The sequence below is a fragment of the Perca flavescens genome, chromosome 15, assembly GCF_004354835.1.
Source record: "Perca flavescens isolate YP-PL-M2 chromosome 15, PFLA_1.0, whole genome shotgun sequence".
Classification (NCBI taxonomy): Eukaryota; Metazoa; Chordata; class Actinopteri; order Perciformes; family Percidae; genus Perca; species Perca flavescens.
In genome coordinates, this window is record NC_041345.1 from 12427394 (window position 1) to 12442947 (window position 15554).

The window sequence follows — 15554 nt, forward strand, 5'->3', positions numbered from 1 at the left end:
AAAGAGAGAATGTGTGACATGCACCTCCAACACCAAAACAAATTCTTTGTATGTGTAAAAACATACTTGGCAATAAAGCTTTTCTGATTCGGATTCTAAAGTAAGCATATATTAATATCATACTGTAAGTACACTACTGGCGGTCCAGGAGTTAGTCTTACACATACTAAAAAGCTGAAACTTAAAAACATATTCCTGGGTTCAAATCTGCCTTGAGACCTTTGTCGCATGTTTTTCCTCTCTTTCTCCTCTATACGGTCTGTTGCTTACCACTGACAACACTCTAATGGACTGAAAAATCCCATATATACTTGGCTGGAATGTCCAAGCTGCTCATCCCCACCACCAGTAACCACTGGGATCTTACTGGAGACACTGTTTCAGACAGACAGACTACACAGCACTGATTCAATCGGAACTAATGAGACCCTTTGACTGCAAAAAGTGATTTACATCAAACTTTAGAGCAAATTTGTTAAACAGAGTGTGCGGAGTTGCAGAGGACTTGGGATAGCATTTATTGAAAAGCTGTGCTTGATGTCCCCATTGCAGGTCTGGTAAGAGAGACTCTGCAGTAGAGAAAATTCAAACAAGCCTGCTGAAAAGCAGTGTGTTAAAAAGGACTTCAACACACCTGCTGTAAACATCCAGGTTCAAACGCTGGGAGGGGAGCCAGCCTAGCTCATGTTATTTAAGCGAACACAGGCGCACGTGCACTGTATTCACACTCTTTATTGCGAAGGCATCCAGTTCTGAGTGTGCCACAAAGAAAATAATCCACATGTACCTTTTTCACTGCCGACTCCCTCCCTGTCAGAGTCAATGACATCACATACCTCTGATACAGTATGCCTTTCACGAGCTGTAAACATTTCAAAAAACGCATACCCATGGGGGGAGCACGTACACATTAGGGTTGGAACGGTACATGTATTTGTATTGAACCAAAACGGTACGGGCGTCTCGGTTCGGTACATGAATTTTCACGGAGAATACACAGTATAAAAATTAATAAAACTTGCGTGCAAATTAATTAATGTAATGCGGAACTACTGTTATATACGTGTTTCTTTAGGGACACCCAATATGTATTCCTGTCGCACTTAATAGCAAGAATACTTTCTTTTATCTTTTGTGGGGGAAGGTCTCGCCTAAGTAGAATTTTGTTTTGTTATTATTCTATGTAATTTGCACTTTTATAAATAAGAACTGCTGTATTTTCAGTTTTATAGCTGATTGTCTTATTTGTTTACAAGTTACAGATGGAGTCTGGAGAGGATATGGGGTACTTATTGTTTACTGGGAGAGACTATATGACACTAGGTGGTACACCCTGAGACATACACAATAAAAAAAAAAAATAAATGCCTCCCCTAATACACAGACAATCATACGCAGAGACACAGGGTGATGTGCCTTCCAGGTATTTCCGTGGTCTAAAATGTATGTCAGTTGCGGCATGTAGTGTTTTTGCAGAATTCCTCATATTTACAAATGAGAGAGCCCACGGCTTGAAGACAGAGAGAGCATCTCAGTAATTAAAACACCCTGGGAGGTCCACCACTGAAAAGTGTGAGAATATTTGCTCTACATTGACCGGCCTCTCACAACAGTCGCCCCCCTCCTCACATCTTAATCTTCCCTTAACATACAAATGCTCAACCACTCCACTTCCTCATTGCTGCTGGTTGTGAGAGAGTCCTATTGGCTCAGGCCTGGTTGTCATTGGTGAGAGATTTCCAATGAGGAAAGAAGAGAGCGGTGAGAGAGGAGAGGTTCATGGTCGTGCTAAGTTAGTGTGGGATGGGTACCGTGGGAAGAGGAGAGCGGAGACTGTAGCTTGTGTAGCAAATCCATAAATCAATAGTAGATGAATCACTGAGAGTGGCCAGTGGTGAACTAACGGGGTCAACTGTCAACATGCTTATCATCAATAAATGCAGTGTGGAACAAACATACTTACAGTAAATGGCAGTGGAGTGATAAGGACTCTTTTTCTGCCTTGTTTTCCTTAAATAGGGCTTCATAAAGTTCTGTCTGTACTAAATACATGGTTTTCTAGGCTGGATTTGATTTCCCTGTTTTCTAAGAGCAGTTGCCAGGTGTTCAGAACCGTGTGGTGAGGGCGTTATTAGGGGACTTACCTGAACAGGTGTCAGCTGGGCTCTGGGGTCAAACACTCGCAGCATCTTGTCCTAGACAGATGAAAGAATAAAAAAACAAAAATACATAAATCATACAGTTGAATCAACACCTCTCTACAGTTTCAAAAAAAGCTGAACATCATAACCTTCATGAGGGTAGGATTTATTGCCAGACGGTTGTATTAGACTGCATTAGTTTTAGATAGATGTACCTAATAAATTGGCAGTATAATTAAGACGTGCAATAGGAGGTCAAAGAGCATGTGCAAGGTCAAGATTTAAAGTTCTCACAGAGAAAGGGGAAGGAATGAAATGCTCCTCAGTCAGCTGTACGTTTTTTTCTCATAGAAACGAAAAATAGACAACCGAAATATGAAAGCCGCATATTAAAAACATTAATAAAAGAGTCCCTCCACCTTAGTATAATTCAGTTAAAGAATAACACAAGCTCTCTGAAGTTTCTCCATTTATCAGTGTGATCTGACTGATTCATCGTCGGCAAATGCAATCCAGTGACCTCTCTGAAGCCTCGTGTGCCTTGACCCCGGTCAGCCCAAACACGCATTTGGCATCAATCACAGCAGCCAATCAGAGAGCCTCCTGCGTGATTGAGAGGAAATGGGGCCTAATGGGATCAGGCTGTGACTGGGACATGCGTGTATTTCTACCATGTCACTCAATATCGCTGTGTGACTGTGATCACAGCAGACATACAGGGCTGATAGCAGGTAATAAGTATATAGACTTAGACTAAACCAGGCACACACTTAACTCACATATACACGTCAAAGAGAATCAGGAAGCTGACCATGACACAGTCAAGCGCACACACACACACACGTATCCTATCAGGCTGCATCCAATGTTGAAGCAAATGATCAATGTGAGCTTTTGCTTGTCTTTGTCCTGCTCTCCACAGCAACCCAAGCCAGGATTTATTTGCGGTTGTATTAGCTAACATAGCAAACGGGGGGTTTCTTACTGTGCCCTCTTTCTCTGTCTTTGTGTTTGTGTAGTCTGCCCACCCACTAATATGATGCCCCGAGGCTTGAGGCCTCTGTGACCTAGGTCTAAGCCAAAGGCTCAGGGAGCAATGACACACACACACACACACACACACACACACACACACACACACACACACACACACACACACACACACACACACACACACACACACACACACACACACACACACACACACACACACACACACACACACACACACACACACACACACACACACCTGTTGCAAAAAAACAAAATCTGGTTTAGATAGCCAACTAAGGCTACAACTAACAATTATTTTCATTATCAATTAATTTGCGGATTATTTTCTCAATTAATGAAGGAATTCTTTTGTCAATAGTGAAAAATTACCATTACAATTCCCAACAGTCCTAGCGGATATCCTCAAATGCCTTCTTTTTTAGGAGCAACAGTCTAAAATCCAAATATATTTAGATTATTATCATGTATGACAAAGTCATAAAACCCCCAAATTTTAGGCATTTGGCAAAAATAAAGACTCAATTACCAAAACCGTTGCGGATTAATTTTCTGTCAACTGACTGTGTTGGAGCTCTTTAGCCAACCATCATTTCAGTTCCCTGACCTTGCGAACGCACTTTAGAATAACCAAATGCACACATATCTACTGCACATATATACAAACATTTACATTTGCCATATTAAGTTCACTCACTGGCATATCAACCTCAGTGTTGTTGTGCAAATAAAAACATGAGGGAGGATACTATCTGGCTGTGCAAACACAGATGAGAGGCTACTCAAGTACAGATGTGTCCACCAAGCCACACACACACACACACACACACACACACACACACACACACACACACACACACACACACACACACACACACACACACTCTCTCTCAAGCCTATGACAATAACCCATATAAATACACACACACCAGGTCAACTCATAAATGCACAGATGGAGGGCCGGGATAGCCATGTGTGCATTTGTGTGTGTGTGTGTGTGTGTGTGTGTGTGTGTGTGTGTGTGTGTGTGTGTGTGTGTGTGTGTGTGTGTGTGTGTGTGTGTGCTGAGACAGCAGCTGTTTAATCAAAGTGATGGCGCCTCATTCTCAAGCTGCTGTTAATGAGTTTTCACAAAGAGTTTGCTGCACACAACTTTCACATGTACGCTAACACACACACACACAATGATGCTGGGAATCTTTGACCAGGGGTGCTCCCTCTCTTCACTTGTCAAACACTATGCAATGCTAGCCTCCTCTTCCCAGTCTCCCGCGGTTACCGGTGTCAAAGACTGTTGGGATTGTCAGTTTGAGACTGCAGGATCCCCTCATCAATAACGCTATCTCACTCTTCTCACCACAGGAAATATGGTATGGAGCTCAGTTATAATGTGAAAATTCAAGGCGGACCGTGGACCATAAATCCAGTGACACCTCATTTCTAAAGAGCATACAACCCTGCCCTGTCCACTATTGAGATAAACACAGGCTGTCTTCCCTCTCTGCTGGTACAACCTGTGGATTTTTCTTCCCTGAAATGAATGGCGCCATTCTCTCTCCAAGTGGGTCATAAATATACATCTCTCTAGGTCCAAACCAGGCCTGTCATGATTCCTGCCCTTTGGGGTGGTGGTCTCCCCTTCATCTTCCCCCCAGCAATGCGCCCCAATGTTTACCCTATGGGAGAGCCGGGGGATTGGACCCACATGTTGGCGGGCCCTATTTGCTTTAATAAGTTGGATTGGAGAGATTGAAAGGGGCCTTTTGGTTAAATGACACCAGAGCCCAACAGGGCAAGAACCTCAGAGGGCCCCCCCGACTCTGATCTTGTCTCACATTTCCCCTCTCCTCCTTTCTTTTCAGGTGCCTCGTTCTTTTTTTAAAAGGCCAATAGTAGGGGTGGTAGCTTTTGGCCTAGATGATTATCCTGTCAAGGTTAATGTAGTGATTTGGACATAGCCTGGGATGGGAAGAGTAATTTGTCCCTTGTCAGAGCAAAGACAAACAACAGGGAGTGGACTGACAATCATACCTGTTAAATACCCACATGTGGAAGATTTTTGTGTCAAAGTTTATTCCGTCTCAAGCACAATTAAGCTCATCACGCATTGTCTAAAGTATACACCAGGGGCCCTCTGCCTCACTTTCACATCAATCAGTCTATGTCTAAAGGAATGTGAATTCATAGTGAATAGGTTACATTTGGTATATAGAATTCGTTTCAATTAATAAATAGAAAAATACATAGAGAACTTCACGGTGGTGCACAATTGGGGTATAAAAATGAATTATGTTTACCTCCACTGATCAAATCAAATATTCATGAAACAATTCCAGCTCAACTCATAAATTCTTTATTTCTTTCTTTCCTGTCTTTCTTTCTTTCTTTCTTTCTTTCTTTCTCTGCCCACTACTCATAAACTCACCTCCCTCCTTTCTCCTCCTACACAAAATATTAACAACCTAATGGAAAGCCCATCAAGCTGTGTGATTATTTCCTGATGACATGGGGCCATGTGGATGCATAAAAATTCCTGGGAGACTTTCTCTCTTCTTAGTTTTTCCCTGTATGCTACAAAACTACTGTACTGCCAAAGGAGTGGTGGTCGTCAGTTGCAGTTGCACCAGAAGACGGGAGGGTTCAAAGGGGCATACAGGAGTGCGTACTGGGGATACGGGGGCTCAGGGATCAGGTGGGCTCGTGACAGAACTAAATCCCTGATAGATGTATTCTTCAATCACAGTCTTGGGCCCTTGTTAGTGCTCTAATTAACAAGTTAATACAGTTTCCAGTCTGACAAGGAAATAAATCACAGGCTATTTATCAACTGCGGCCAAGATTTCTTTCTTTGTCATTATTAGCGCATTAAAACAAACTACCTATTAACTTTTACGTCATAGGACTTTCAAAGTGTATTCTTTTTCCCTCTAAAGAACTGTTCACTAATTCCAAATCAAATGTGTGAATTAATCCCCACCCTTTTTATTTGCAATTACCCATGTTGACATTTTGATGAAATAAACCCCATATACTGTATATACACACACTATATAAAACAGAAAACAAACAGCAGTGTCTAATGTGAGGCATGCTGCACTGAATGTGAGCCACTGGCTGCATCTAGTGGTCACACACTGCAACTACAACAAGGAAACCTCAGTCCATACAGGAATAAAGCGGTTGTAAATAAAGCAAAATGGATGAAGATGTAGTGTGTGTTGTGCAGTGTAAGTTGTCATTACCTTGCAAGAGGAAGCCAGCAGGGAACCGTCCTGTTTCCAGCACATACTCTGCAGCTGGTCACCGTGCTGCTCCAGAACTGCAGACACACACGTCGTCATTTAGAGAGATGAGAGAAGGAAAGGACTAGAGACACAATGGTCATGTTGGACAGGGAGAAAACAAGGAAGAAGAAACATGATACTACACACTGAACACAGAATGATGGCACATACACAGACAAGGAGAGAAAAACACTACAGAAAAAATCTTAGGTCACTGCAGGGAGAAATGCAGGAGAGAGATAAAGCCATAAATCAAGCACATCAAAATAAAAAATACAAATAAAAAAAAACACACAATAATACAGAGTATGGATGATTTAAGAACAGATCATACGTCCTTACAGTTTAGGCCCATGAGAAAAATTATGAGCATGACACATATTAGGCTGCAACGCCATAAGTGAGCACAGAGCTTGACACAGATGAAAAGAGATGAGCGGTGCACTTGTTAAGATAGTTACACAAAGAGTGATTTGACATGAACTTAAACAATAAAAGGGGGAGAAAAAAAACGCACTCATTCAAATATAGATTTTTATCAATCAGACCTTGTTCCTCAACCACTAACGAATGAGGACTGAGGGTGATGAAAGACAGCGTGTGGGGTACAGCTAATGAAAAGTTGGATCAGCAGTGAGCAGCAGCAGCCAGGCCAGCTGTCATGGGATGGGTAGAGGGGGCAGTGTTTGTGGGGGGGGGGGTTGAGGCCAGAGGATAGTGACTGCATCCTGAGGCCAGTCCAGGGAGACTGGGACCAGGACAGCAAATCAAAAAATTACCTCTGCTGCTCCGCAGGCAGTGTCAGTCCCCAATGGAAAAAGGAAACCAACCACTTTAATCCAAATATCCATTATATACATGTTGCACATAAATAAAAACAGGCCACAACAAAAATTGAAGACTAACTGACAGAGACTGAAATGTTAAATGCAGACAGTGCATAATGTACGACAAAGACTTTGACAAAATTAATTTGGGTTGTGGTGTGCGTTTTAATATAAACAGTGCACACGAAAAAGCTTTTACAGGCGCTGCTCACGTCGCCAGCTGTAGCTACCTGCTAGTGGTGTATCCTGGCGGCTGGTGTCCCAAATCAGGGGGGACTTGGTGTTGCCCACAGCCAGCAACCCAGAGGAGGTGGGGTGGAAAAGTACCAGCTCCAGCCTGCCCTGACCTGGACGCAGGGTCAGCTCTGGAGCGCTGGGCTGCTGCAGCTCTGGATCACACAAACGCCAAAGCTTCACCTGAACACACAGAGGGAGGGAAATAGTGGGTGGCTGTATCACTTCCAATTTACCACAGCTTACAATTCAAAGATCCAATATGCTCCTAACCAGCAGAAACATTAACATTAAATGAAATGGTTATGATCCGTCTCTGACAGTTGTTTTTTGAAGCCACACCAGACAAGACGGAAGAAGCAGACTTAGAGGATCACTACATCAGGCATCTAAAACATCAAGATGCAGCATCGCAGCCAGAGATCAGGTGGTCAAGTCTCTAGCTGTTTTAGCTAAATGGTGATACCATGGTACTGCATAATTTGGGGTTTGGGTTCAGCTTTGGATTTCTTGTTAATGCTGACATGTGAGAGCACATGAAATTAAACTGCATTAATTCATTTAAAGTCAATGAAAATACTCGTATTTCACTCAGTTTCACTCTAATTTGCTTGCTCAGCACAACCCAGTTGGTGAAACAATATACCCTGTTGGCAACAGATAAGAGGAATGAAAGTGTGCTGCAGATGCTGGGCACTGCAGACCACTTGTGCGTGCGTGCGTGCGTGCGTGCATGCGTGTGTGTGTGTGCGGTAGGTCTGTGTGTGGCCAAAGATCCTTGAGGTAAACCGAGCTGCTGAGTCTGAAGATGCAGACCCACACTCAGCAGATTCCAGTAAGCTAGGGCACCTGTGGCTGAGGATAATGTGCTGAGAGGAGGGAGTCTTCAAAACGTTTAAATTACCAAAAAACAAGCTGGTTCAGATCGTATTCAAAGCTCCGCCAGGAACAACAAAGCCTGAGAGGACGGAAAGTGGACTTATGTGTAAGTATACAAAAACAAGATCAATACAAAGAAAGAGAAAAGAAATCTCACCGTTTCATCTCCAGAGCATGTTGCCAGGAGACATTCATCAAAAGGAGAAAAGTCCATATCAGTCACCAGATCTGACAGAGAGGAGGAAAAACACATGGGAAATAAAAATGACATCAGGGTCACAGCTGTCTAGCTTCATTTCCTTTCTGAGCAAAGGCATTTGCATTTCATTGGATTAGTTTTCTTTAAAAAGGGCAGAGTATCCTTGAAGGTTGGAGTGGTGGCAGTTATGCAGAGGGAAGGGGACAAGGGAGGGAAAGAAAAGGACTGATGTGATGTGCTGACAAAAGAATAAAGAAACCCTACCAGAATGGCAGGAAATCTGCGTGACTGTCCATTCGCCATCTGATCCAGGTTTGACTGAGGACAGGCCCAGCATACCTCCACCTGCAGACACATACACAGAATATGTAATTGATCATACTGTTAAAACCATAAAAGTATTTATAGAGCACACAAAAATACTAAACAAAAACATGATTTCTAGTCTTTTTTTTTCTAGGATTCAGTCTTCTCCATTTTCTGAACTAATAACGTGGACACTTGGTGAAACGCAAGTACAAACATAGCAGAAACTGTACATAGCAGAAACTGTACACAGTTGATCCTTCTGTCTACATGAAGCAAACGTTCCTTTTGACCACACTTTTATAGCCTTACCAGCCTGCTCGGTATTAAAGGCCACCAGCTTGGCACTCGCTTTGATGTGGCTGCCCTGGCAGGAGAAAGAACCAGCTCGGACGTTGTTGATCCATCCCTGGATTTAAAGACATGGGAAAGCACAAGTCAGGGATCACAACGGATAAAAACAAGGGTATGATAATGCAAATAAATAACTGGTGTCAGACTACATAACAGAGAGGAAAATAAATGTAATTCAAGCCCAATAATCATTAGTGCTCACTTAACAAACAGGACCGATAAACCATGCAATAATCATGTGACTGTGCAATACTGCAAAACATTTTATTCTATTTACTTAAATGTATTTATTGTGTGTTTATCTTCAGTGTGTCTTGTACTTTTTCCCCTATCCCTTGCTGCTGCAACAGTGTGAATATCCCCGTTGTGGGATAAATAATCTTTGAATCTTGACATGTATACACAGGACAAGAGCACAACCAACTAGACAACAACACTAGAGAATCCGACAGAAAAACATCTCTTTCATAATATGAAGGAGCACACGTGACCAAGTTGCTGTAACAACTAGAGTAAAATAAAGTGAACACCGAAATAAACAGGAAGGATCTAACTGAGAGCACACACACATTAGTGCCTCTGAATGAGCAAATTGTTGAGGAAGTGGAAGGGTTCCAAGCAATTGCACAGCAGAGAACTCTTAAAACCTCTTTCAACATTAACAAGGCAAGAGCAGCAAGAGGACTGAGTGTCCATACAACACGCTCCAGCAACTACTGTGCTGCTCCTCACAAAACTGTAACAGACTGACCATGACACACATTTGGCCTGCAGACAGCACTTCTAAGCATACATATATATTTTAACAGGATTACATATTCTACATGTGTGTATGTCAAAAACCAAGTGGAAATGTGTGTCACTAGTGTGACAAAGGCTCAAATCCATGCTGTGTTTCAGTTTAAGTTAGAAGATCCCAATAAATGGCAATCCTAAACTTGATTTATTCTGATTTAGCCACATACAAGGTTGTGCTTATTATTCATTCATTAGTTAGCCTACCTCTGCTACTGGCTACCTGCATAGAAGTCTTATCAATTTTGTATTATTTTCTCCTGAACTAAATCTCACGACTACCATTCTGAATCAAAATCTTTTTCAGTGTCTGCCGTTCAGAAAGAGAATTGCTGTTATCTGGAGACTGGAGCATGCTTGCCTGCATGGATAATATTAAGGACACTTACAAAAGGCTTGTCTTCCCTTAATATCTATTTGGTTCAACAATTCCAAGATCTGGTATCTGTTTTTCTGCATGTTTCTAAGGATTAAAGAGATAGACTGAACACATTCTGCTGTGAATCCATCCACAGGCCCATTATTAGAAAGAACCTTGGCACCAAAAACTGTGTTAAGGGGACTGAGTGCCAGCCAAATAAGAGATGACAAAATTAGCCTACTTCTGTGACTACTGTCTCAAACCATGTGGAACACACCCAAATTGTTCTGGATAATCTGAGATGAAACCATCCCACTCATCTTTACTTTCTTGTCTCTTTCGATCCCTATAAGCCTGCTTCTCCTCTCAATGTGTCCTTCTTGCCCCATTTGTTTCTCCTACAGTGTGTGACATGTCAGATCCCGTCACATGACTTTCAGCACCGAAATAGCCACATCCACACATATTCATTGGTCTCTTGTGTGAAAGGCTAGTTTATCATTCACGGCAGCAAAGCACCACCTGCTGTCTCAGAACCTTGGCAGAGATGTGCACGGTCTCTGTAAATACCAGGCATTTTTCTACCTCAGTAAAAAAAAGGTAGGGGATTACATAATTCACCTCAGCAAGAAGAGCTGCAGGCGTTGCAACGTGAAAGAAATGGGTCCACAGGACGAGAAAAATGGCAGATTTGCATGCAAGACACTCCAGTCTTGTCCAGATATGTCGCATGCAGCCTACAGGACAACTATCACTGAGATAGAAAAGCAGCCTGACAGTAATATCACTTATCGCATTTGCCATTCAAACATTTTTATCTTTCCCTCTGGCTTACATAGCAAATCTGTGCAGTCAAAAAAATGTGCAAACCCACTGCAAAGCAATGAGAAAACTCAGTTAGCTAACTTAACGTTATAATATAATATGGGCGTCACTGCATTATCCGATGTAGGCTAGCAGCTCTATGCAACCACATGGCTCGTAGTTTTCACTACTAGCCTATTCGTGTAAATACTAGTGCGTGAGTTGAGATTTTCATGTAGTTGTCTCAATAAGCAGCCTTCCAGATGCAGGAAGTTCAACATCCCTTGCAGGCAGGCGTTCCCCAAAACACAACTTAAGTAGCACAGCTAATAACCACAGCTAATGTTAGCTAAGAGAACTGGCTCGACCAAGGCGCTCGTGTGCTACTCACATCTTTCTTGGCAATTTTCGGAGTGGTGTTTTTGAATTTGGAGGTCTTAAAGCGATTCATGATGCTCTCTGAAATTTACTTTCGTGCCTTCCGGGTGTCTCTGTTGAGCTGGTTGGTACTCGGCAGAGGACTCCTGCTACAGCTGACAGTTCAGGTTGGCCGCGCGGTGTACGCTCGTATTGCTCCACAGAGCTGTCCGCTTGGGCGGAGTTTTTATTTTTTTTAACACTATAGAACACCATGCTCTGGTCACGTGCTGCCTCGGGTCTTAAAACATGTGCATCCCATTTTTTTACTTGACACTTGGGATGCTTTTTGACAATGCAACTATGAATAATTGTTTGGATGCTTTTAGTCATTCATAAATGTTATATATTATGTTATATATGTTATATAACAACTTCGGTGAAGTTTATTAAAATGAACAGTGACGTTTTAAGATACACTTTTGCTGCTAGTTTTTCTTGAGAGAGCATAATCTTGAATCACACTGAATATCTTTGCGTTCTCTGTGACGCCCACTCCGTACCGGACATGCGCAGTGTGTCGGGAGCAGGGGCCGGTGTTGGAATGATGGCGTCCTCGGCTGCCCGTTGTTCATCACGCTGGATTACAGTCATCGTGTCCTCTGGACATCGCAGGGCCGCCGGTGCTGTCGTCTGCACCGGCAATGGAGGGGTCCGCAGTATCTCTACTGTGGGAGCGGAACGACTGTGGCGGGGAGGGAACCTGATGTGTGGCGGAGCAGGGAAAGCGTTGACATTGAGAGGGCTGTCAGGTGAGTGGTGTGGTACTGGCCTGTAGGCTAGGCTAGGCTAGGCTAGGCTAAATGTCTTGTAATTTCTATTTAACTCATGTGACGCATGATAAATCAATTCATTTAACTTAGCTTGATAAGGGCCCAGACTAGCATTTAAGATATGCTTGTGTAATACAAAAACGCATTAGCTTTTATGCACTTTAAGGATAGTTGACGATCAATTTTGCTAACTTAGATTTTGCAGTCGAGTTGAATTTGGTAGCTATTGCTATTGGCATAGCTGCTAGCATATTTTTTTGCCGAACATTCAGTAATTTCTGTAACAGTAAATACAGTAAACAGTGCAAACAAAACGATTTAGCTGTTAGACGGTGGCAAAACTGTACAGTCGCTTGTCAAGTGAGGCCTGAATGCAGCAATAGTGCAGCTCCATTGTTCTAAATGGTATTAACTTACCTTTTTACCCTGTTTTAACACTGTTTTTTTCCAGGTGTCAAATCGCCCCATGCTGCCTGCACACTGTCCTTTCACACTAGTGCCCCTGCTAGCAGCAAGCAGGACTTCTACCAGATCCTCGGCGTACCTCGCACAGCAACGCAGAAAGAGATCAAGAAAGCCTACTACCAGGTCTGCTCCTGCCTTACATGCATCAACAGCTTGTCAGATAAACAATCAAAACAGTAGTTGACAGTGTGTTTGTTGTCCTTCAGATGGCCAAAAAGTATCACCCTGACACCAACAAAGATGACCCACAAGCCAAGGAAAAATTTGCTCAGCTGGCCGAAGCTTATGAGGTTAGTCTCGGTCTTTAATTCAAGCTTTCAGTTGACACTTCTACTGTATATTTTCCCATATGTGTTTTCTTTGAAATCTGTGAATAGTCTAATTTAAAATTGCAAATGCACATCTAAAACTTTGCTCCATGTTTTTCTCAGATCCTGAGTGATGAAGGAAAGAGGAAGCAGTACGATACGTATGGCTCAACGGGCTTTGAAGCTGGTCAGGCCGGTGGTGGAGGGCAGCGCTACTGGTCTGGACAGGCCAGCAGTGTGGACCCAGAGGAGCTCTTCCGCAAGATCTTTGGGGAATTCTCTGGAGGCCGGGGGTTTGGAGACTTCAATGCCATATTTGAACAGCCACAGGAGGTTAGCAAGGATACTGTAAAATGCGAGTGAAAGTTATGGAGTGTCTTTTTGATTTTTGCTTTTGAGAAGTCCTCATTTTTATTTGGTATTTTTTTTATTGATGCATATTCAGAGTGATTCATTTCTTTTTTGGACACAGTACATCATGGAGCTGACATTCACTCAGGCAGCAAAAGGAGTCAACAAAGAGTTTTCCGTTAACATAGAAGCAGCCTGCGAGCGCTGTGATGGTAAGGGTCACGAACCAGGCACCAAAGTCCAGCACTGCAACTTCTGCAATGGCTCCGGCATGGTAAGAGCTCTTCACATACTGCCTTTCTTCAAAGTGTGTTGTGTTGTTGTATTTACTATACACATGCATTGTCCACCCTGAAGGAAACCGTGAACACAGGCCCGTTTGTGATGCGCTCCACATGTCGTCGTTGTGGTGGCAAAGGCACAGTCATTTCCACCCCCTGTCACTCCTGTAATGGGGTGGGACAGACCAAGCAGAGGAAGACTGTGATGGTCCCTGTGCCTGCAGGTCAGTCTCACTTAACTGCCTGTTCTTCTGTTTACACACTGTAAATACCTCCCCAAGGGATTTTTTTTTCTCATCACTATTAATGAGCATGGAAAGTCACCCAGTAGCATATTAGCCATGGACAGAAGCAACTACTGTCTGCTCTGCTGCAGATCTTCCTGACTTCCTAGATGTTGTAGGCTTTTATCAATCAAAATTGTCGGTTTTCATCAACCAAATTTCATAACAAATGGCTTAGAAATGCAGGTACACTTACTGCTGAACATAATTCATAATTTAAATACCTGTCATACTTTCTTCTTGCATGATTTTCTTTTACATCCACAATCATTGCAGCTGTACTTGTATCAAAAGTAGTTTCATTATGGGGCACCCTGGTAGCTCACCAGGTTGAGCATGTACAAAGGCTCAGTCCTTACTGCAGCCGCCAGTGGTTTGATTCCAACCCTAGCCCCTTTGCTGTATGTCATTCCCCCTCTCTCTCCCCTCTCCTGTCTTCAGCTGTCCTTTTTTTGTTTTTTGCTTTTTGCTTTGTTTCCTTTGTTGCCAAATATCCTTGCATATTAATGTGAAACTGTGACAATATTCCCCCACATAACAAATGATAAAGCCATGTTAGAAAAACCCCAAATAATCAATAGTTTGAGCCCCAGCTGCAGTTACATCTGTGTGTTTGAACTCTTCAGAAATCATAATGGCCATAAGGGAAGTAAAAGTAGAACTGTCCTTATGCTTAAATTTAAAGTACTGCTCAAATCTTTTAAGTATGAAAGGAAATGAGGGTTTTATACCATTGAGATAGATTTTCACACTTAAATGTAAATTGTTGTTTGTTTTTGCTTCAAGGAGTGGAGGATGGTCAGACTGTCAGAATGCCAGTTGGTAAAAAGGAGATCTTCATCACATTTCGGGTGAGTATTTACCTCATCTCCTTAATATCAGTACAGATCTCACAACAAACCCAGAAATGGACCAGAAATTAAATGAATCCCCTCTTCATCAAGTGCATGTTCAGGTCAGAGCCACTATAATGGGATTGTCCTCCTGTGTAATGTACTGTAGGTGTGTGGACTAGTGAGAGGCGCTGAGCTGTCTGAGCTCTTTGACCTATAAACACAGTTCAGACAACCGGTGGTGTGCCGCTTCTCGAGACTGGGATGTTTTGATAACCACGTGTGATTGGATGTGATGTGTTCTGGGTTCAAGGTCCAAAAAAGTCCTGTGTTCAGGAGGGACGGCGCAGACGTCCACTCTGACCTTTTTGTCTCTGTGGCGCAAGCTATCCTGGGTGGCACGGCCAGGACACAAGGCCTTTATGAAACCCTAAACTTATCAGTAAGTAGAAGCGCACAGTCTCAGGTTTCTCCTCCAATGGGGAAACATCACAGCGTAATAAATGACTGGATTTCTTCCCTTGCTTTCAGATCCCTGCAGGCATCCAGATAGACCAGAGGATTCGTCTGTCAGGGAAGGGGATCGCTCGCCTCAGTGCCCATGGCTTCGGAGATCATTATGTCCATGTCAAAATAAAAGTTCCCAG

General features: G+C 42.9%; 2 protein-coding genes across 3 annotated transcripts in view; one reads left to right on the top strand and one right to left on the bottom strand.

Annotated features, from left to right (window-relative positions):
- coro7 (coronin 7) overlaps positions 1 to 11757 on the bottom strand; it is a 109704-nt gene extending 97947 nt beyond the window's left edge. The window contains exons 1-7 of the mRNA XM_028598753.1: positions 11587 to 11757; positions 9194 to 9290; positions 8840 to 8920; positions 8534 to 8604; positions 7494 to 7680; positions 6395 to 6471; positions 2145 to 2195 (exon numbers count right to left, since the gene is read on the bottom strand). Of these exons, the coding sequence (XP_028454554.1) occupies positions 2145 to 2195; positions 6395 to 6471; positions 7494 to 7680; positions 8534 to 8604; positions 8840 to 8920; positions 9194 to 9290; positions 11587 to 11646 (624 nt within the window). The 5' untranslated portion in view covers positions 11647 to 11757. The remainder of the gene's footprint in view (positions 1 to 2144; positions 2196 to 6394; positions 6472 to 7493; positions 7681 to 8533; positions 8605 to 8839; positions 8921 to 9193; positions 9291 to 11586) is intronic.
- Positions 11758 to 12058: 301 nt separating this feature from the next.
- The window catches only part of dnaja3a (DnaJ heat shock protein family (Hsp40) member A3a), a 4574-nt gene continuing 1078 nt past the window's right edge, over positions 12059 to 15554 (top strand). Inside the window, exons 1-9 of one of the 2 annotated variants that reach the window (XM_028598755.1) lie at positions 12059 to 12364; positions 12837 to 12973; positions 13057 to 13140; positions 13282 to 13491; positions 13631 to 13783; positions 13867 to 14014; positions 14861 to 14925; positions 15221 to 15349; positions 15439 to 15554. In XM_028598755.1, coding sequence (XP_028454556.1) covers positions 12121 to 12364; positions 12837 to 12973; positions 13057 to 13140; positions 13282 to 13491; positions 13631 to 13783; positions 13867 to 14014; positions 14861 to 14925; positions 15221 to 15349; positions 15439 to 15554 — 1286 coding nt within the window. In that variant the 5' untranslated portion in view covers positions 12059 to 12120. The remainder of the gene's footprint in view (positions 12365 to 12836; positions 12974 to 13056; positions 13141 to 13281; positions 13492 to 13630; positions 13784 to 13866; positions 14015 to 14860; positions 14926 to 15220; positions 15350 to 15438) is intronic. The other variant, XM_028598756.1, reaches the window with a different exon arrangement.